This window comes from Dunckerocampus dactyliophorus, chromosome 2 (genome assembly GCF_027744805.1).
Source record: "Dunckerocampus dactyliophorus isolate RoL2022-P2 chromosome 2, RoL_Ddac_1.1, whole genome shotgun sequence".
In the NCBI taxonomy this organism is placed as follows: Eukaryota; Metazoa; Chordata; class Actinopteri; order Syngnathiformes; family Syngnathidae; genus Dunckerocampus; species Dunckerocampus dactyliophorus.
In genome coordinates, this window is record NC_072820.1 from 40,554,664 (window position 1) to 40,575,656 (window position 20,993).

Sequence of the window (20,993 nt, forward strand, 5' to 3'; positions counted from 1 at the left end):
TGAGCGAACGTACTCGCGGTGCAACGAAACAAAAGCACAACCCATCCATAGCAAGTTAACGCGTCACAAATCAACCACTACTGCTACGTGGGTGATAAACAACAACTAAGCGCTAAACATAACACGAAAGTTAAACTGCTGTTTGCAAGAGCCCGCAATGCATGCTGGGTAGTCCACTGACAACAACATGAACTATGAATGATAAAACACTGAATATCAATGTTACCGTTCCTCCTTTACAAGCCTGACGACCTCCTCAACATGTTTTGCAATCAAGCAAAAATGCGAACAAACCCAGCGAAATGTTTGGAGAGAGTACCACAAGCTGCCCAGCATGCCTTGCGGCGGGAATATGTGGTCATTTTGGCTTGGGTTTATTTGTATGCCCACATGGGGCAATAGGTAGGTTACGTTGTGCGTAATGTGTTGGTTGACGTGTTGTTTTTTCTTTTTTTGTACAAGCTACAGACTGCATCTTACTATTTCCCGTGCGACTCAAGCGTGCCACAGTAGCACTCCAAGTCATGTTGCCGGCTGCAGCTTCGATGGTTAAGGTTTAAAAGAAAAGCAATTTGGAAACACCCGGTGGGCCGGATTGAGATTCTTGGCGGGCCCGATGGTGCCCGCGGGCCGCGGTTTGCTCACCCCTGCATTACACATTACTTTCAAGTAGAATGCGTCCCATGTTGCCATTAGAGCCTTTAATAAGTTGTGTATGTCATCTATGCATATTTAATTTGGAACTACCATAACACACTGTAGTGTATCGAGTTGATTTTCTCCGCTGTATGTTTGTGTTCAAAAGCACTTTTTAAAAATAATCACTGTGACCTTAGATAATGTTTGAATAAATGAACTGTATTCACACATACATGTGTGCAATTGTGTTTTACCTGTCCTACTGAGCAAAGCAGAACTAACTTATTCGTAGTCATTTATTTATTTTATTTTTTAGCAGCGGGGGAAGAATGTAAAAACATGAAAAAGAACGGTAGAAATTGCTAAAGCCAAATGATTTATTGTTCCGGAAGGAAAAAGGCTGTTGTTGGAGATGAAATTCTCCGCAACCTAATTTCACCTCCCCTTATGCTTTTGTTAATCTCCAGTTCTGAGAAGGAAAGAAGACGCACACGCTGGTATTAAAGGTACAAAATGTATTGAAAAATAAACCAGACAGAATCATTTCACATTCTTCGGACACCCGGGCTAGCTGTCTCTCCAAATGTGGCTTCCTGACCAGAAGGAGAGAGAGCCGCCTTTTTATAATCGTTTTTCTCAGACCATTGGCGCCAATGTCTCCCCAGAAAACTGTCTCGCGGATTCTTTGACGAAGTTGTGTGACGCCAGCAGGTGATGGTCTGATCTTTTGCTGACTTGACACTTTTCTTGCGGAAATAGCACATACTTTCCCAGTCTGTCTCAAGGCCTAACTTTGACTATGTTTTTGTTCCCATATCTGGCTGCTGTTCCTGACTGGCCTTCGCTGATTGTACACTCTGTGTGAGCTGGCACTATTTCTGCTTGACCTTTGACATACTCAAACAGTTGTTCATCTGCTCAGCTAAAATTAAACAGCTGTTTAATCAAGCATTATTTCTAGAAACTACTTGTACTCACTCACTTAGTTAATGGATTCATCGATAAAACAGTTATCATTACATTGTACCTATATGAAGGCACTGGGTTAATAATTCAATCAATGAAGATCAATAAAAACAGGTTGTCTAAAATCTATTTGGAATAAATATTTATTCACTCAGCTAACAAGTTAATAAAACATTATCCTACACTGTGAATATTTCAAATTTATGCAATTACAGTGTTCCCTCGTTTATCGTGCGGGATAAGTTCCCAAAATAGCCCTCAATAAGTGAAATCCGCGAATTTGCCAACTTTATTTGTTTACAGTTATTATATGTTTTAAGGCCGTAAAATCCCCCACAATGCATCTGATACACTTTTCTCAGACAGGCATTAACATTGTCTCACATTTTAAACAAGCTCAAAGTTCAAATTTTGTTTGGGTTTTAATGACCGATCTACTAGGTTGGACACAAGAAATTACTAAGTGACTCACTCCTATTCACTCCTCTGACCGTGCTTCGCTGTGGCGTTTTTGTATCCTTGCGTTGGAGATGAAATTCTCCACAACCTACTAAAGGTCAAAGGACCACTTTGGAAAATTAATTAAGCCAATTTCACCTCCCCCTTACGTGTTCGTTAAGCTCCGGCTATGAGAAGGAAAGAAGACTCACACACCAAATTAGATTTACTAAATGTTTTGACAGAATATCTTAGGAGTCTACGAAGTCTACGAAGCCTCGAGAGAGTCTCGATCGATAGTCCCATCTGCCGTTTTGTACTTGTTTTGCTCAGACCATCGGCGCCAGTCTCTCCAACGTTAACTTTCTCTCCCGGATTCCTTGACGAAGTAGGGTGACGCCAACCGGTGATAGTGCCGAGTTTTGACTACATTGTGGACCACATGTGGCTGCTGACCCTGGCTGGTGCAAGCTGTTTGTACACCAGGTGTAAGCACCACACTGTTTCTGTTTCACCTCTGACACACTTAAACAGACGTTCATCTACTTAGCTAATTATTTAATAAAGCATTATTTCTAGAAACTACTTGTAATCATTCACGAAGTTATTAGATTAATTGATTAAACAGTTAAATCTATACTGTACTCATTTTAAGGCGCTCAACAATAATTCACTCAATAGACTTCAGTGCAGTTATTCTAAAATCCACTTGTATTCATCATTTACCCACTCAGTCAATTCATTTTTGCCTCCACTTAAACATATTGCTCCTGCCATTGAACCAACGATTCATTTAGCTGCGTCTTCTTCTGTTGTTTATTGGCGTTTAGCAAGCAGCTCAAGTAGTTAGCCAGTTTGCTAGCGACGGCACAGAGATTGATTGACAATGGTCTACAGCCAATCAGGATGCAGGAAACATTGAAGAGTTCTCCCTTAACCAATAAGGACTGTTGTGGTTCTATATTTAGCCGGCTACAGGCTACTGCGGGTTCCTAATATGCTCGTACACGCACGTAAACACACTGAGACGAGGTGGAGCTGCACATGCCTTCAACATGAGTATACATCACCCTCTAGTGGTAGCAGTAGTAAATACAATGACAGACACATAAAAACAGAGCACCGATAGATCGCTGTAATACACCACAAGGACGCAGAACGCAATGCGCGTTCATACGCTGTTAAAAAAAATACAAAATTGCACTAAAAAAATCCACGAAACAGCGAATCCGCGAAAGGTGAATGGCGATATAGCGATGGAACACCGTATTTAGGCTATTATAAGAACAATTCATGAATGTAATAAAGAAATAAATATTTTAATAATAACACATATGTTATTTATAATAATCTAAGTTAAAATAAAACAACATTAATATAAAATATATACATATAATAATAATATTGTAGTATTAAAGGTAGAAATACTTATGTTAACCACTAGATGTCAGTAAGTCGAACAGCCATTTGAACATGAATGATTGCAAAACAACACGGTGGTACATGACTATACAATGTGGTGTGTGAACATATTGTGAATGATGTTATGAAAATGTAATGATAGCATAATTGTAGCATAAATGAGCATGATGGACACTATATACTATTTTACAGTAGTGTGCTGTAATTTGAGCAGTGGCGTCGAACGTCTGGCCCATAGCCTGATTAGGGCCACACAGAAAAGAAAACAAAGAAAAAGTTACGAGAAAGAATTTATGTATAATGTAGCGTCGTTAGCCTACAGTAGGTTATGGCAATTGGGCAGTGATCAGTGAAATTATAGTTCTGGCATAAAAACTGCTTCTTAGGTCGTTGCGTTTGGCTTTTAATGTTTTGAAGTAGTGTGAAAGTGAAAGTAAACAAACAAAAGGAAGTAGTAATGTCAAAATAAAACCATTAACAGCGCTAAGCAGTGCCTAACAGAACCAACACTATTCTTACATGGTTGAAATACTTGTGAGTGCCAGATGAAAAGGTCAATATTTAAATCTAGATTTTTATAGAACTCAAAATGTTCCAAACTTTAAGGTGCTTGAGAGTGGAGGAGCAGAGAGAGAGTGACTAATCACTGATCACATATTTTTCAGGGCACAAAATCACGATGAATAACTTATCTGTATCTTTAGTCTGCACTGACTCATTTAGATTTGTTCCAATGAAGCCGTGATATGCGCTACCGACTTAACTGCAATCTAAGAGATAAATGTAATAAAGTCACAATGTGTTGAAAGGACAAGATCGCGGGTACAAGCGGCCAAAATGAGTTTTCTCCGTAGGGGGTCTGGGCTCTCCCTTAGAGATAAGGTGAGGAGAGGAGCCAGATGAGGTGGCTTGGGAATCTGGTCAGGATGCCTCCCAGACGCCTCCGAGGGGAGGTGCTCAGGGCAATTCCGACCGGTAGAAGGCCTCGGGGAAGACCCAGGACACGTTGGAGAGACTATATCTCCCAACTGGCCTGGGGACGCCTCGGGATCCGCCAGGACAAAGTGGCCGGGGAGAGGAAAATCTGGGCCTCCCTGCTTAGGCTGCTGCCCCCGCGACCCGATCTTGGATAAGCGGTAGAAGATGGATGCATGGATAGATGGGTAGATATAATTGTTGGAGCAAAAATAAAGGCAATAATGCAAAATCCTTTTTTCCATTTGCAATAATAGCAAGGTTAATATCGACAGTATCCATGCCACATACTCTATCTGCCATTATCTCTTTCAAATACTAGTCGTCAATGAGTGAATTGTTATCTCCATGTCATTGTGTGCGTCTGTGCTTGTAATTCATGTCGACCTTGGCATGACAACAGAGACAAGTTTATATGGCCTCTCCAGGTCTCTCCATGTTGTATATTAACAAGATGGTGTGTAAATTGCAGGTGAGTAGCGACTCACAGTGAGAGAGAGGAAGTGACTGTGTATGAAAACACATTGTAGGCACACTGGATGCAAAGACACGGGAAGATATACAGCAGAACATGGATTCTTTCTCCTAGTGCAAGAAGATAAAGGCTGGCCAAAATGGGAACAAGCAGATGGTTTTTGTGGTGGTCGTTCATCTTTGGGACTCTTGTGGCGTCATGTCAGGGCATCCGACATTGTCTGAGAGGGATCTCCATGAACGTGATTCTACTGGATGACGAGCACTCGCCTTGGAGCTTAAAGTTTGTGAGACCACAAATACTGAAGGCCTTGGAGTCCGAATCTGGGATTCAGGAAAATGGTAAGCGAATACAACAAAAAGGTACCTTTACTTGCAATTTGTACGATTGCTGGACTCAAATACATAAATCAGCATTATTATTATTACTATTTATACATTTTTTTTTTTTTATTGTTTGCTGGTTTGTTTGATCTTCTTATCCTCGATCCTCTTCTGTGTTCTTACTGTCAAGTGATGCAAAGACTGATAACTGATTACCTAGTATTTGTCAGGGCAATAAATCATCATTAATAACTCGTATCTGTATCTTTAGTCTGCAGTAACTCATTCCAGTTCGTTTGCTATGCAAGCTACAGACTTTTATGCATAAATGTAAAAAAATAAATCATGCATATTTCTGGCTTTTATGTCCCCCCCAACATATCAAAGACGTGAGACTCAACCTCACAGTCAAATTTGGTGGTTTTAACACCACCATCTACCGACAAAGAGGCTGTTCGAGTAGCTCGTGTGAAGGAGTGGCCGAGTTAAGAAACCTGATGGTGAGTACATCCATATGTATTCCTAATATGTGTGTTTGAATGAATACAGAGCTCTCATTTCATTGCAAATTGAATTTGTATACATACACTTCTCATAGTTTTTACAGTGATGTTACTGGAGTCATTTCCTTATTGTGTTGGGAAAGGCACTGCACTGGTGTCTTCAAACAGCCTAGTGGGCGTGGCTGACACACACAATTTTTTTTTGATTGGCCTATTGGGCTATTATGAATGCATTCTGCCTAGTAAATGCATTACATGACCTGGAAAAAAGCTAGTCAACAAAAAATGGTTTTAAATGTTGCTGATATACTTTTCCTGATATTGTATGTAATTAAGATATCATACAAAGCATAGACTCAAGTCAAAAGCTTGTCTTTTAATCCGTAGTGTGTGTGACAGACCTAGTTAGTCCGAGTTAGACCTTCAAACAGCCAAGTGAGAGTGGCTGGTGTACTGCCTCAACAGGAAACCTGGAAAAACAAAAGAAATCTCCACTCTCAGAGCATTTGTTCTTTGCCAAGTAGTTGAAAAACAAAAACAAAACAAATATGAAAAGCTGATTACAGGCGTCTCTTGCTTATCACGGTTAATTGGTTCCAAACCCGACTGCAATAACTGATTTTCCACGAAGTAGGATTCAATTTTAATAAATGGAAAGCAAAGAAAACCTGTTTATGGCTTTGTACATCTTGTTTTTAGAGCCCTGTAGACATGAAATAACACCCCTACAGTCAACTTTACACTCCTATTATTCTTTGTTTACAACACATTGCTAATGCGCAGGCTAAGGGATCGCTGCATGGACGCAAGAGACGACCACGGCGTGAGTGATGTTCTGTGATGTTCAAACCGCAATGTAGCGAGGGACGACTGTATTGCAGCTTTAAGGGGGCCCACATACACTGAAGCCTTCTGTGGGGTTTCCAAAGTGCGGCCCAGAGTCCATTTGAGGCCAAAACGTCCTTTTTAATGGCCCGCTGCATGATTTTTAAATGAAAATAAACCACATCAGAACATTCCGAATTAGAAATAAGCTGTAATGTTGAGTCATAATAACGTTTTATTCTATTGTAGAGATGAGATGTAGGCTGTTTTTTTCGTTAATTAGATTTAACAGCTCAGCATACCAACCTAAAATTGATAGTTTTTAGAGTGTGGCCCACAGTGTATAGTGCTTTTTGGCAGCTAATTAGGTGTGTGTGTAGTTTTATATAGTCATCCCTTGCCATATTGCGGTTCAAATTTTGTGGCTTCACTCTGTCACGGTTTTTCAAACATATAGTTATTAACAAATCTAGGATGTTTAAGCAAATCTTTTGTATTTTTGGCCTAAATTAATAATTTTCAAGCATAAAAATGACTAAACAAACTAAAAAAATATATAAGACATTCAGAAAAAGCATTGAAAGACATGTGTTATGTAGTGTTCTACACCGGTCACTAGTAATGTTACATTAGGTTACACTGATGAGGTGATAGGCACCGCAGGATGTACCACAAGTAAAAAAAAAAAAAAACAAACGTCAAGGAACTCTCCCAGTGCTAACATGTGAGAGTCTATGTTGTCTTATTTTCGAGTATTATGTCTATTATATTGGATAATACGTGGTAAAGGTGACTATAGGGGTGTTATTTCATGTCTAGTGGGCTCTAATGTTAAAAACCATTTATAAACAGGTTTTCTATGCTCTAGTTAGGAAAATATTTGACTTTTTAATAAGGAGTCCTACTTGGCAGAAATTCACTTATCACAGTCGGGTGTGGAACCAATCGACTGCAATAACCAAGGGATGCCTCTTTCCTGAAAATACCAACATGCTTCTCACGAAATTGAAAAAAGTAAAAATACTGGCAAGTCGACAAAGAACATTAAAACAAAGCGCAATGTTGGACTTTTTATTTGAACAATGCTAACAGCCATCTGTCCTAAACATGAATTCAAGTCAACTTGACATCTTTTTGAGAGCGAAGGAAAGTTCAACTCACAGTACGTGCATGGTCTCTCTGCAGATTACAGGTAACTTGGGATGTGCCATGCTGGGACCCACATGCACATTAGCTGCTTTCCACATGGTTGAGTAAGTGTAGGCACATTTGAAATCTCTCTTTGCGTCTTCAGACATCCCTCCACAAATGCACTGCAGCAGGTTTCATACTCCTGTGTCCTCTCGCTCCCTTCTGGCAGTGCTGAGAAGGGTCTCAAACTGAGCACGCCCATCATCTCAGCAGGCAGCTTCGGCACCTCCTGCGATTACACGGTCAACCTGCAGCGCCTACTGCCGCCCGCGCTCAAAGTTTCCCACTTTTTCATCCACTTCTGGAAAGAACACAACTCCATCAAGCCGGTGTGGGAGACGGCTTATGTGTACAAGAAGCAGGAAAACACAGAGGAATGCTTTTGGTGAGATATTACTAATCTACTAATAGTCTCCACTTTTTATGGTGTATCTGTCCTAGAGTTCAAAATGTTATTTATTTTCCATGTGTTCATGAGTGGTACACATCAACAGGTTTAATGAGATCAAATTAAAAAGTTGTATCGGGCGGACAGGAAGTGACATTGGGGGTTCAGATTCAGTACTGCCGATACTGCCGCAACAGTAGCCTGTGTTATTATGATGATCACTATTATTATGAGATCATTTAAACCTGCAATAAGTCCCACCGAACAATTACTGACATCTAGTGACCAATGTATACTACTACATTCACAATTTGAATGTGTCTTAATTCCTTGTATATGTATTTTACTTCATTTGGCAATTGTTATGCGTGAAAATGCTTAATTTAGACCAAAAATAGGTACAATATGATTAAATATGCATTTTTTAAAAATAATAATCCGTATTCAACCATGAAACAGCATAATTTACTAATTAATATACTGTATGTCTGAAAAATCGTGATAGAGTGAAGCAGCAAAATTCAAACGGCAATGTGGCAAAGGACGACTGTATATGTTTTTTGTAGTGTGTCATGATGGAAACAGTTTCTAATATTACCTTCATTAGCAAACTAGCTGATATTTCAACTATAATAACCATAATAATAGGCGCAAAAAAGGTTTCTGTCACCCAGTGGGGGCATGACAGAAAATAAGTGAGAACCACTGGTTTAATATGTACACTACAGTGCATCTGCAAAGAATTCACAGCACTTCACTTTGAAATGAAATTCTATGTGGCAGTCGTATTACAAAACGGAAACAACAATGTTTTTCTCCACAAAACACCCATTAATCACAACATAAAGCTGTTACCTCAAAAATGTTTACTACAAATAAAAAAACGTACACTTTGTATAGACAGGTGGGTGTCTTTCTAAATAATCAGCAGGTGGACCACGATATCTCAAGGATGATCAGTGGAGACAAAATGCACCAAGCTAAATTTTGAGCTTCATGGCAAAGGCTGTGAATACTTATGTGTGTTTTATGTTTCATACATTTTCAGAAAAAACTTTTTCCATGTTGTCATTTAGAGTATTTTGGGGAAATGCAGGCATGATGCAGAGTGTATTTAATTGTGCAGGTATATAAATGCATTGGAGGCAGGCATTTTTGTCCAAAGTGTGGAAAGAACGATGCTGCGCAAACCAGAAGACCTGCAAACAGTCATATCCTCCGACCGGAAGAGGACAAGCAACCGTAAGTCTTTTCTGGGAATGACTGAGCTATGCATAAATAGTTACCCTTTCAGTGCAGCTATTTAGGTTCATAAACACAGCCAAGAGAGTGTTTGCGGTTTGCCAAGGTCACCTTCTGTAAGCGTGCTTTCCCTTGGCAGTGTTCATCATGTGCGGTTCAGTGATGGATGTTCTGGAGGCGAAGAATCTCTCAGCAGAGGCAGACAGCAGTGACATTCTCTTCATCCTTATCGATCTCTACAAGTTAGTATGGCTTTCATTCCTAATTCAAATTTGGATGCACATGCTGCATTTAAGGTTGCAACATTTTCCTTTTCCCTCACTGGAAAACTTCATTAGGTACTTAAGCACAATAGTAATGCTCATCTTGCGTCCTCCGCAGTGACCAATACTACATCAACACAACGTCTCTGCCATCTATGAAGAATGTGTTGGTACTCACCATGCCCAACACCAGAAATTACACCATAGACTCAGACCCGGAAAGCAACACCACGGTGAGAGAGAGTGTGTGGAATACCCAATTGGGAGTGCGACATCAATTGAACAATATTCATTTTTATGTTGTGGTTGTAGCGTGCGCAGCTTCACTGCATTGTACTGAGGGGTGTCCCTGATATATTGATTACCTACTTAATATGACAGCGGAAACATATTTGCAACAGAGTACATCACTGCAAACTACAACCACAATAATAACTGAATTATTGTTATTTTAATTAAATTCAATTAAAAATAATTATTACACCTATTGAAAGAAAGACAGAACAGGCTATATTTCTATGTATTAACAGTGACAGAAATTTTTAAATCAAGCTACAAGATAGCACACGTCTAAAAATCTATTTACTTTACGCTAGTTTCTTTAATAGTAGCATAGCAACATTAGCAACATTTGAATCACACTTTGACCTTGTTACTATGAGCAATAAGGGGTTGCATTCAAAGACACCAGGCAAATGAAGTTGATTAACATTTTTTTAGTTTATTTTCTGAGATTTTCGAGCATTCTTAAATACAGCAGATTGTACTTCCGTATTAAGAGTTGCAAACTGAATGATAAGAATATCGGCTTATTGTTTTTCTTTGTCTTTCTGTTTATTTACACCACACATACACGCATAATAAAGAGGTTCTTGTGATATCCAGAGTATCCCTGAATGTATCCCGCAGTAGTCGAGTGACAATGAGGAAGCTGAGCTGGAGATACATACATGGTGTTGGAATTGTACTGCTGTCGACTCGTTCAGGTCAGAATAAAGTTGTAAAAGAGCGGCAGACTATGTGCGACTCTGTGGGGAGATACACTGTGCCGCCATAACTGTCGTCATAATGTTGCCATGATGCGTATTACGCTAAAAAATTAACATAAGTGAAAATAAATTAGTTACCGCCGCTACTTTTGACCGCCCTAAAAAAACAGCGAATACAGTACATATTTATTATGCTATATGACTACAATATAATTATGTCATTAAATATTTATATTATTATTATCGTATGTACATAGTGGGGCCCATTTTTTTGTGACTTACAAAATATAACATTTCAATTTGATGTATTACAGTGATATACAATTAATTGATCATTACAGTACCAGCCAAAGGTTTAGACACACTTTTTCATGCTATTGAATGAGAAGATGTCTCCAAACTTTTGACTGGTACATAAACAAATCCAAATATATTAGATTATGCACCCACTTCATATACCAATACGTACCAGCTGAGCAGGTGACGCTAATACTTTGTTCCAAGTAACAGAGCGTTAGCTCCTGTCAATATTAATAATGTTTTTAAAGATGCAAAGCATTAAACCTTCAGAAGTAACATGAATGTCTTCAATATTTTTGTACAGATGAATGACTACATGGCTGCGTACCATGACGCGGTGCTGCTGGTCAGTCGTGCGATAAGGGAAATAGCTCACAAATCTGAGTCAGATTTTTATCAGAGGCCATATATTAATGTGAATTACCTCAGGAACACCTCATTTGACGGTAAGCAGATAATAGATCGTCATGCTTTGTCCTTATTGTACCTATCCATACTACTTGGCCTCAAAAAGCATAAAGATTTAAACAAACTGTAGTGACCATGTCGTCTCATGAAGGCATCGCAGGAAACTACCGGCTAGACAAGCACGGAGACAGAGATGTGACCCTGTCTATCATTTACACCACTAACGACAACGAGGTATGCCCTTTTTCACGTGGAACATCACAGCATGAAGTGTAATGACTTTTGATGGTGAAACATTCTGTTCTTTCTCCAGTATCGCACCTTATTTACCTTTGACACAGAGCACAGCCTGACCACACTGGTTGAGACTGACCCTTCCTTCGTCTGGGGGAACAGGCTTCCCAATTTCAAGCCAGCTCAAGGTACAGTCAAAATCAATACTGTATAAGATCACAAACCGCTTAATTTGGCTTGCAGGAAAACTGCACCTTTTTGGGGGGAATTTTGCCCATCAGCCACAATCCTTAAGTGAGACATGAAAACATATGTCTTTCTCTTTTCTATGCGTTCTAAAGATATGAAAAGAGATAAAAAAAAAAGAGACAGCTCATTACTGCACGGAATGGGACACACCTATGCCACTTACAAAGACCGCTATTAAAACACCTCCAGTAATATGGTTTTATATACAGTACATGCTGTAACCATGTAGTAACAGGTACATTCATGATAACATGTAATACTAGCAGTATTTAGGTCCTTTTAAGCATTAATGGAACTCCCTTCGTGGGCGCACGGATTTCACATAGCAACATAGAAACGAAGGCATACACCTAGCATTAACTTTTCCAAAATCAAAAACAGCAGCAGCAGCAGTAGCGGCAGCTCCAATATGTAGCGTCACCGTGGTGCTGACGCGCTGCGAGCAAGTGTATGTTGAAGCTAGTCGCTAGCCGGAGTGGTGTGGCAAGGTATCAGTACGCCAGTGACGTAGTTCGATCGGTGTAACAATGTTAATAATAATAATAATAACAAGGTCGCTGTAGCTTGGTTAATATGCACGTCTCATTATATGTAAATGGAGCGTTGTTGGCGCTTTTTGGACTTTTTTTGCAAAAGCCTTTACAGGTGGAATAAGTGTGTCCCATTACGTGCATTCTGTATCTTTAGAACACACAGGAAAGAGAAAGACATACTGTAGGTCTTCATGTCGCACATAAGGACTGTGAGTTGATGGGCAAAATTCCCCAAAAAATGCGGTCTTCCTTTATTACCAGAAAAACTATCGCTGTTAAATTCCAGTTTCCGGTAAATTCCAGTATTTTCTCGGTGAATTTGCCATATTTTCAAATGCAAATGTTGACAGGTATGCGTCAGAGTACATACATTTCTTTGAATATTATTTTTCAATAAAATAAACATCCTCATTATTATTATGCATTCACTCTACATTAAATAGACTTTCATTATTTACTAAATTAAAACTAACTTACCATTTTAAAAAAAAAGAAGTAATTTTTATTTATTTCCTTTTTGCTTCTGAATGTTTTCTGTGTTTGGGTTGTTGGGGTACGTACATACTACATTTTTTTGTTGTCAAAACATGTGTAAAAAAATAAAATCAGTAAATAATGCAAATTAACAGCTGAATTTGAATGAATGAATGAAACACCTGCACCACCTGAACCATGTTGTAGTCAATATGTATTCTTTACTTGCGTATCTTGCTTGCTGCTGTAAGAAGTGAATTTCCCCGCTGTGGGATAAATAAAGTACAAATACAAATACGAATTTACTGTCCTCACAATCAATGAAGGAATTGCCATGAAATGCCCATCCATTAGAAGTAACATCAATGTGTTTAATAGTCGTGAGAATGAGGTGACAGAGGTGACAATGGAAGGCTTAGAAGTATTATGACTGTTACGAATGTTCAGGCAAAACAGGGTCAAACCTTGTGCATACTACCAAGGTGTACCTAATAAGGTGACCAGTGAGTGGATTATCTTACTGTCTCTTTACCAATTGTTATGTTTCCACGAACAGAGGCAGCATCACTTGACGTGGTGGTCATAGTTTTGGCGGTGACTGTGGTGGTCGTGGCCATCATTGCCTTCATCTTCTACAGGTGAGAAATGATGACGATAATGATGATACACCTTTTAATAAATAATACATTTTTCTCATGTAAAATATGTATGTCTTGGCTCAATAAAGGTTGGGAACCATTGCTTTAATGGGTATTTATTTAGGTACAATATAAATTAAAAATGTGCTTTTTTTTCATTTTATCATTATTTAGCAAACATTTATCATTTGGTGATTTTAAAAAATATGTCCTATCATAATAGTATCTCATTTCAATGCATTTCATTACACGAATTTTCAAATTATTACGATGACTTGAGAATTACAAGCTCCATTTTGAATACACACTTGAAGAGCTATTAGAATAATAAGTAAGTAGACCGCTATCGCAATTAACTGCTTCAGCCCGGTATGTCCAAAGTCCAGCCTAGGGGCACCGCAGCGCTTATCTCAACACCATTCCGCTGACATTACAATATTTTATACTTTTATCCCACATATGTTGACTACAATGCCAATATAGCTGTCGTACATGCACAAATCTTTCTTTCGGTGGTTAAAATTCTAAAATAAATAAGTAAATGTGGGTAGAATCCAGGTTAAAACTGGCATGCTTTCATTTCAAAGCTTATTTTGCATTGAACAGAAAATCAATGTGTGCATGTGTTAATGCTCTGTAGCTAGAGAGTGTATTGATAATGAGAAGTTAACAATAATACAATCATTTTTAAATAGAAATGATCCCTTTGGATATGAAATTTTATGTCGACAAAAGCAGTCGACCATGTACGTTGGCGTTGACCTATGAAGACAGTTTTTAAAAAACTAATAATAACCGGGACTTGATGAGTTGTTCGAGCGGTAGTGACTTAAGCAGGTTCCTCCGTACTTGCTTTGTCACTTAGAACAGAAAGCTAAGTTATATACTGCATATTCAACTATATAGCATGTTTTGGTTTGGTTTGACATTTTAGCATTAGCATTTAGCAAAAAATACTGCATTTGTTTGTGTGTGCTGCCATCAGTGTAAAAAGGTGTCTTAAGCCATCATTTAATAATGATCCACTCCTATTATATCTACTTTATTATCATATTTTGTTCTGCATTTGATGTTGTTATCACTACATTTTTTTTTTACAACTGCCTTATCTGAGGCCTGTGGCGTCTATTTCAAAGTTGAAGTTACCAAATGCGGTTCCTACTTATAAATTTTACGACTCATCCAGACAGAACAGGAGAGATCGTCTGCTGAGGAAACGCTGCTCCGACTCCCACATCCCCCCTGAGCTTGTCACCCTGCTACAGGACGACTCACTGAACCAAGTCTCTCTGAAGGCAAACACTAGTCCAACATCAAAGTGTCCACTTCTGTTTTCGTGGTGTTAAAGTGTCCCTCGTCTGCCCTCCCTGCATCAGATTGAATATGAGAGGAAAAACAAAGTATTTAAGATACGCCGCGCACTCTACGATAAGAAGGTATAGCGTACGGTGTCTGTTTGTTCCTGAGGGTTACTGCTCATCTTGGTGCCACTGCAAATGTTTCAGATTGTCATTCTGAAGGAGCTCAACCACTCAGACGGAAACTTCGATGAGACACAGAAACTGGAGCTTAACGCTGTGAGACACACACACCCAATGAACTTTCACTTTCTATTCTAATGACCTCTTTTGTCACCACAGCTCCTCCAAATTGACTATTATAACCTCACAAAGTTCTACGGCACGGTGAAGTTGGATGAGGGTGTGTTTGGGGTCTTTGAGTATGGCGAGCGGGGATCGCTTAGGGTATGTATGGCACGCACACATTTACCTTGAAAAAGACTGTATTCAATGTACTACACACGTTCTTTGTCCAGTATGTGCTGAATGACAAGGTTTCCTATCCAGAAGAGACGTTCATGGACTGGGAGTTCAAGATCTCCGTCATGTACGACATCGCCAAGGTGACACACTAATGTTCTACTGACAAATGGCCCATTCTGTAAATGCAATAATTCGGTACACCTGCATGCTATAGTGTACTGTATTATACTGTAGAGCTGTATTAATGGTTATTATTAACGGTTTATTTGTTTCAAACATGCATTTACCCATGCCCAAACATTTACCCATGGACAGTTCAAAATGTTCACATTACCAAAGAAAGAATAAAGAACGATGGCTAAAGCTCGTACAGTATATAGCTTACTGAGGATTGAAGACAATAACATGAAAACCTGATCAAATACCGCTAAATATATAAATACCTAATGTATGATAAACGATACCTTAAATCAGGGGTCCTCACACTTTGTCACCCTGCAAGCTACTTTTAAAATGACCAAGTTTATAAAATATATAAATATGTACTATATTTACTATATTTCTAAATATGTATTTATGCACGTTGTACACTTATATCAGGGGTGCACACACTTTTTGAGCATTTTGGGAGGGAGCAATCCACCCTTTTCCGACTGAGAACCTTGGCCTCAGATTTGGAGGTGCTGAGTCTCATCCCAGAAGCTTCACACTCAGATGCAAACCGTCCCAGTAAACGCTGCAGGTCACAGCCCGATGAGGCCATCAGGACCACATCGTCTGCAAATAGCAGAGACGAGATCCTAAGGCCATCTAACTGGACCCCCTCGACACCTTGGCTGCACCTCGAAATTCTGTCCATGAAAATTATGAACAGAATCGGTGACAAAGGGCAGTCTTGGCGGAAGCCAACGTTCACCGGAAACAGGCTTGACTTACTGCTGGCAATGCTAACCAGGCTCCTGCTCCGATTGTACAAGGACTGAATGGCACGTAGTAGCGCGCCACCAGAGGGACACGGTCGAATGCCTTTTCCAAGTCCACAAAGCACATGTAGACCAGTTGGACATACTCCCAAGTACCCTCCAGTACCCTTGCAAGGGTGTAGAGCTGGTCCAGTGTTCCGCGACCAGGACGAAAACCACATTGCACCTCCTGTAGCTGAGGTTTGATTAACGGCCGTACCCTTCTCTCCAGCATCCTGGACTAGACTTTCCCAGGGAGGCTGAGGAGTGTGATCCCCCTATAGTTGGAACACACCCTCTGGTCACTGTTCTTGAAAAGAGGGACCACCACCCCAGTCTGCCAATCCAGAGATACTGTTCACCACGTCAGCCAAGACAGTCCCTCAACATCCAGAGCCTTGAAGAATTCAGGGCAAAACTCATCGACTCCCGGAGCTTTGCCACTGGGGAGCGTTTTGACTACCTCAGATACCTCAGCCACGGCAATGGAACTGTCTGCATTTGTGTCCTCAGACTCTGCTTCTTCTATGGAGGGTTTGTCAGTGTGATTGAGAAGGGCCTTAAAGTATTCCTTCCACCGTCCGACTATATCCTCAGTCAAGGTCAGCAGGCCCCCGTCCCCACTGTAAACAGTGTGGACCGGGCACTGCTTCCCCTTTCGGAGGCGCCGGACAGTTTGCCAGAACCTCTTCGAGGCCGACCGAAAGTCATGCTCCATGGCCTCACCCAACTCCTCCCACACTCGAGTTTTAGCCTTGACTACTGCCGAAGTTGCGTGCCGCTTGGCCTGCGGTGCCTATCAGCTGCTTCAGGAGTCCCGCAAGCCATCCATGCTCGATAGGACTCCTTCTTCAGCTTGACGGCAGCCCTAACTTCTGGTGTCCTGTTCTACTTCTACTGTGTCTTAACCCAGCTCATATTGGTGCATGAAGTTCCTTGCTCAATCAGGTCCATAATTTTACTCCACACTGTTTTTAGTGTTGTGCTGGCATACAGATGTTTTAAATGTATTTTCACCTGATGTCATATGACTGAGCTCTTGTTACTTATTGAAATTATTGTAAATTCATTTACATTATTATCTTTGTAAAGGCAGGGATTATTTTTGATACATCTCTTGCATTGGATCTAATTCCATGGTGTGGGTGCTCCTAACGTTGTGTGTGTCCTGTGAGTGTATAAAGAGGCTTTCTCAACATCGGCAGTCAGAGGTCAATGCAGCCATTGTGACCTCACTGGTCACCTTGTCATTCATCTTTTTCCTTCTCTGGTTAGTGTTTTAATCTACAAAATAAACTACATGGTGCATTAAAGACCACTTTACATCAACAAAAATGCAGACTTAACTGTGTTCATTAACATGTTGCTGCAGATCCTCTTGGCTACCAATAGAGGGCATGCAGACTCCAATTGTTTAACCTTTCTGTGCGTGCAGGGCATGTCCTACCTGCATGCTAGTGACATCCAGGTGCATGGACGCCTCAAGTCTACCAACTGTGTGGTGGACAACCGCATGGTGGTGAAGATCACCGATTTTGGCTGCAACTCCTTTCTCAAGCCTGGCAGAGGTAAAAAGAAAAAAAAAGAACACTGCATTGCATATTGAATTGTTGACATTCTTCTTCTGATCAGACTTGTGGACAGCACCGGAGCATCTCAGGAAGCAGGGCACCTCCCAAAAAGGAGATGTATACAGCTTCGCCATCATTGCTCAGGAGATAGTTCTAAGAAAAAGCACATTCTACACTGAATGCTGCTCTGACCGAGCAGGTGAAACAACACACTAGCATGTAACACAATGTATGTGTAACAGTGGTACTAATACACTACATAGCTTTTAAAAGGTAAACACATAGGGAAGTGTTATTGGGAGAGCTATCGGTGTGTGTGTATGTGTGTGTGTGATCAGAGCTCCATTTCCATCAGGGCTGTGCTAGAATGCTAGAGGCTGGGGACACACATGGATATGTGCTTTTTATTCACAAAATAATCCGTATGTGTGTGTGTGTGTATGTGTGTGTGTGTTGGCACAGAAAAGCTGTCCAAAGTCATCATGTCCTACTTCAGGCCTGATCTTAATTTCGACACAACTTCTGAGAAAGAACACGAGGTAAGATCCTCATTTCTAAGATGCTGATGTCTGATAAGATAAGAAAGAAAAACATGTAGTGCAAAAATATATCACATAGAAAAAAACTGGATGTGATATTGTTCACATTTTAATTCTTTAAACATGCTAATGTCAGTCCAGTCTGGGTCAAGATATGCTCAGATATTAAATACAAGTAAAGAAAAAATAGTTTACATCTCATTTTAATTCTTTAATTCTTTAAACATGCTAATGTCAATCCAGTCTGGGTCAAGATATGCTCAGATATTAAATACAAGTAAAGAAAAAATAGTTTACATCTCAACTTTGTGGTACAGGTGATAAAAGGACCATTTTGCTTATTCATCTTTTTTGTTTCTACTAATTCACACTATTATTATTGTTCCAGTACACACATTTCCTTTTTTTTGTATTGTTGTAAAGCGGGTCATTATTCAAAAGAATAATAAGTCACATGAATGTGCTTTAAAATAAGCAAAACAATATAGTCGTCCCTCCATCGCGGTTCCAACATCGCTCCCATCTAATTTTTTCAAAAATTCATGAATTAATGATCGCTATTTCGTGGATGACAATGGCCTTTTATAAATAAAAGGTGGGGTATTTAAGCAAATGTCACGTATTCTTGGTTTAAATTAAGCATTTCCAAGCATAACAATGTTCTAAATGAACTAAAGTACAAATATACCGTAGACAAAAAGATCATCTTTGCTTCCTTCCACTACATTATAGGGCACATATAATAAAATATAGAATAGAAATATTATTATTCTGAAATACAAAAAAATATTTTTCTCCAGCACCACCTAGAAATGAATGAATGAATGATTTATTCTCATTTTGAGGCCAGATATTGATATTTTTTAAGTTTGTCCCCTGTCCACGCCCCAGGTGTATATGCTGATAAAAAGTTGTTGGGAAGAGGATGCTGACAAAAGACCCGACTTTAAGAAGGTAGAAAACTGTTTGGGCAAAATCATCAGGTAATTGCCATCTTTTCTTGCGTTACTAGCAACACACACTCACCGGGCGCAACATTAGGTACATGTAATGATTTAAATAGGCCAAAATAATAGAAACCCCTCTTTGTATGATGCACACCACTGCAAACTACAACCAGTAACAATAACATTTTTGACACAGCTCTTATTAGGTGTACCTAATGAAGTGTCCCTTGACAGCTTTCAGAAATTGGTGTTATTTACTTTTTCTTTCTTCTCTTCCCCTATCCTCTAGTAAAATTCACGACAAAGACAATGAGAGCTATATGGACAACTTGATTCGCCGGCTGCAGATGTATTCCAGAAACCTGGAGCACCTGGTGGAGGAGAGAACTGCTCTTTACAAAGCAGAGAGAGATCGAGCAGACTGCCTCAACTTCATGCTACTTCCTGGGTCTGTTCCCTCTTAAACCAAATGTCATTTTATTTTTAACCTATGAAAACACGTCGGCTTTCACCTTGCGAGCTATTGAGGTGGGAGAACTCTCTTCTGTGTCTCTTTTGCAGCCCTGTGGTGAAGAGCCTGAAGGAGACGGGCGTGGTGGAGCCTGAGCTGTATGACGAGGTGACCATTTACTTCAGCGACATTGTGGGCTTTACCACCCTGTGCCAGTACAGCACACCGATGGAGGTTGTCGACATGCTCAACGACATCTACAAGGGCTTCGACAGCATCCTTGACCACCATGATGTCTACAAGGTACAACAAGGCTGACACGCAGCAATACGCTGACAACTGTATCAGAAATTCTGCTTTTAAAAATAGGGCCACCCTCCCTACACCCAGAACACGTGCTGTGTGTAGGGTCGCATGATCCATGGGGAGCAAAGAATGTGCATCGCTGCAATGAGGCCATACAGCACCAAGTCATGCACCAAATAAAATTCTGCTTAGGCACCCAATTTGGCCCTGTTTACAAAGATAACAACTGTAGGGGGACAATCTACACTAATCTCATCCTAGGATGAAATTATTGGACTCCGGTGTAGCTTTTTTTTTTTCCGGGGCCAGAAAGCCAGATAAGCACCCCTAAAGCAGTGATTCTTAACCTTCTTTTGCTCTGAGAAACTTTTATAACTTGTACATTTTACATTTAGGGTGACCACCTGCTTCACAAGCTTTGCCACTAGTACAAAAGTACTGTAAATTCCAAACTTGATTGACCACACCTGAATATAAACCACACCCACCAAATTTAAAGATAATTTTTTTTTGTACATATTGTATATAGCCCACACTTGTCTATATGCCACACAGAAAGACACACTATAAACCTTGCAATCCTACCTACACTCGGTGTTCCCAGCGTCACTCGTTAGCTCTGGTGAGATGTGACATCGCAGTTCAACAGCTGCCGTGATCCAAGCAGTCCAATCAGAAGCTGTAGTATTTCTACACTTAATCAAACTTACTTAAGATTTGTCAGCTCAAAACACAACCAAGATAAGACTTCAAAAAATGTGAAATTAGCTTTGATTGTGGAAATGCTTTCTTTCGGTACTCTAAGCACCTTGGGAACTATAGTTGTTCTCGCCATGAATTAGCCACATCATGGTTTAAGCCACACGGTTCAAACCATGTGAAAAAAGCAGCGGCCTATAGTCCGGAAATTATGGCAAGATAAAGTCAAGTTTTACAAGTTATGGGCCAAAAAACTGAATTTATACTAAATTTGCAAATG

At 39.9% G+C, this 20,993-nt stretch overlaps 1 protein-coding gene and 1 long non-coding RNA gene across 2 annotated transcripts in view; one reads left to right on the forward strand and one right to left on the reverse strand.

Annotated features, from left to right (window-relative positions):
• Positions 1-20,993, forward strand: part of gucy2cb (guanylate cyclase 2Cb) — a 27,869-nt gene continuing 6,876 nt past the window's right edge. The window contains exons 1-22 of the mRNA XM_054768001.1: positions 1-5,256; positions 5,626-5,738; positions 7,752-7,819; positions 7,927-8,142; positions 9,272-9,387; positions 9,527-9,629; positions 9,769-9,883; positions 11,244-11,385; positions 11,499-11,581; positions 11,661-11,769; positions 13,394-13,475; positions 14,662-14,770; positions 14,852-14,911; positions 14,981-15,052; positions 15,116-15,220; positions 15,292-15,378; positions 17,636-17,768; positions 17,833-17,970; positions 18,234-18,310; positions 19,202-19,293; positions 19,547-19,705; positions 19,819-20,011. Coding sequence (XP_054623976.1) covers positions 5,055-5,256; positions 5,626-5,738; positions 7,752-7,819; positions 7,927-8,142; positions 9,272-9,387; positions 9,527-9,629; positions 9,769-9,883; positions 11,244-11,385; positions 11,499-11,581; positions 11,661-11,769; positions 13,394-13,475; positions 14,662-14,770; positions 14,852-14,911; positions 14,981-15,052; positions 15,116-15,220; positions 15,292-15,378; positions 17,636-17,768; positions 17,833-17,970; positions 18,234-18,310; positions 19,202-19,293; positions 19,547-19,705; positions 19,819-20,011 — 2,574 coding nt within the window. The 5' untranslated portion in view covers positions 1-5,054. The remainder of the gene's footprint in view (positions 5,257-5,625; positions 5,739-7,751; positions 7,820-7,926; positions 8,143-9,271; positions 9,388-9,526; positions 9,630-9,768; positions 9,884-11,243; positions 11,386-11,498; positions 11,582-11,660; positions 11,770-13,393; positions 13,476-14,661; positions 14,771-14,851; positions 14,912-14,980; positions 15,053-15,115; positions 15,221-15,291; positions 15,379-17,635; positions 17,769-17,832; positions 17,971-18,233; positions 18,311-19,201; positions 19,294-19,546; positions 19,706-19,818; positions 20,012-20,993) is intronic.
• Positions 7,791-20,993, reverse strand: part of LOC129177167 (uncharacterized) — a 15,869-nt gene continuing 2,666 nt past the window's right edge. Inside the window, exons 2-3 of the long non-coding RNA XR_008569586.1 lie at positions 17,648-17,759; positions 7,791-8,058 (exon numbers count right to left, since the gene is read on the reverse strand). This is a non-coding gene — a long non-coding RNA (uncharacterized LOC129177167). The remainder of the gene's footprint in view (positions 8,059-17,647; positions 17,760-20,993) is intronic.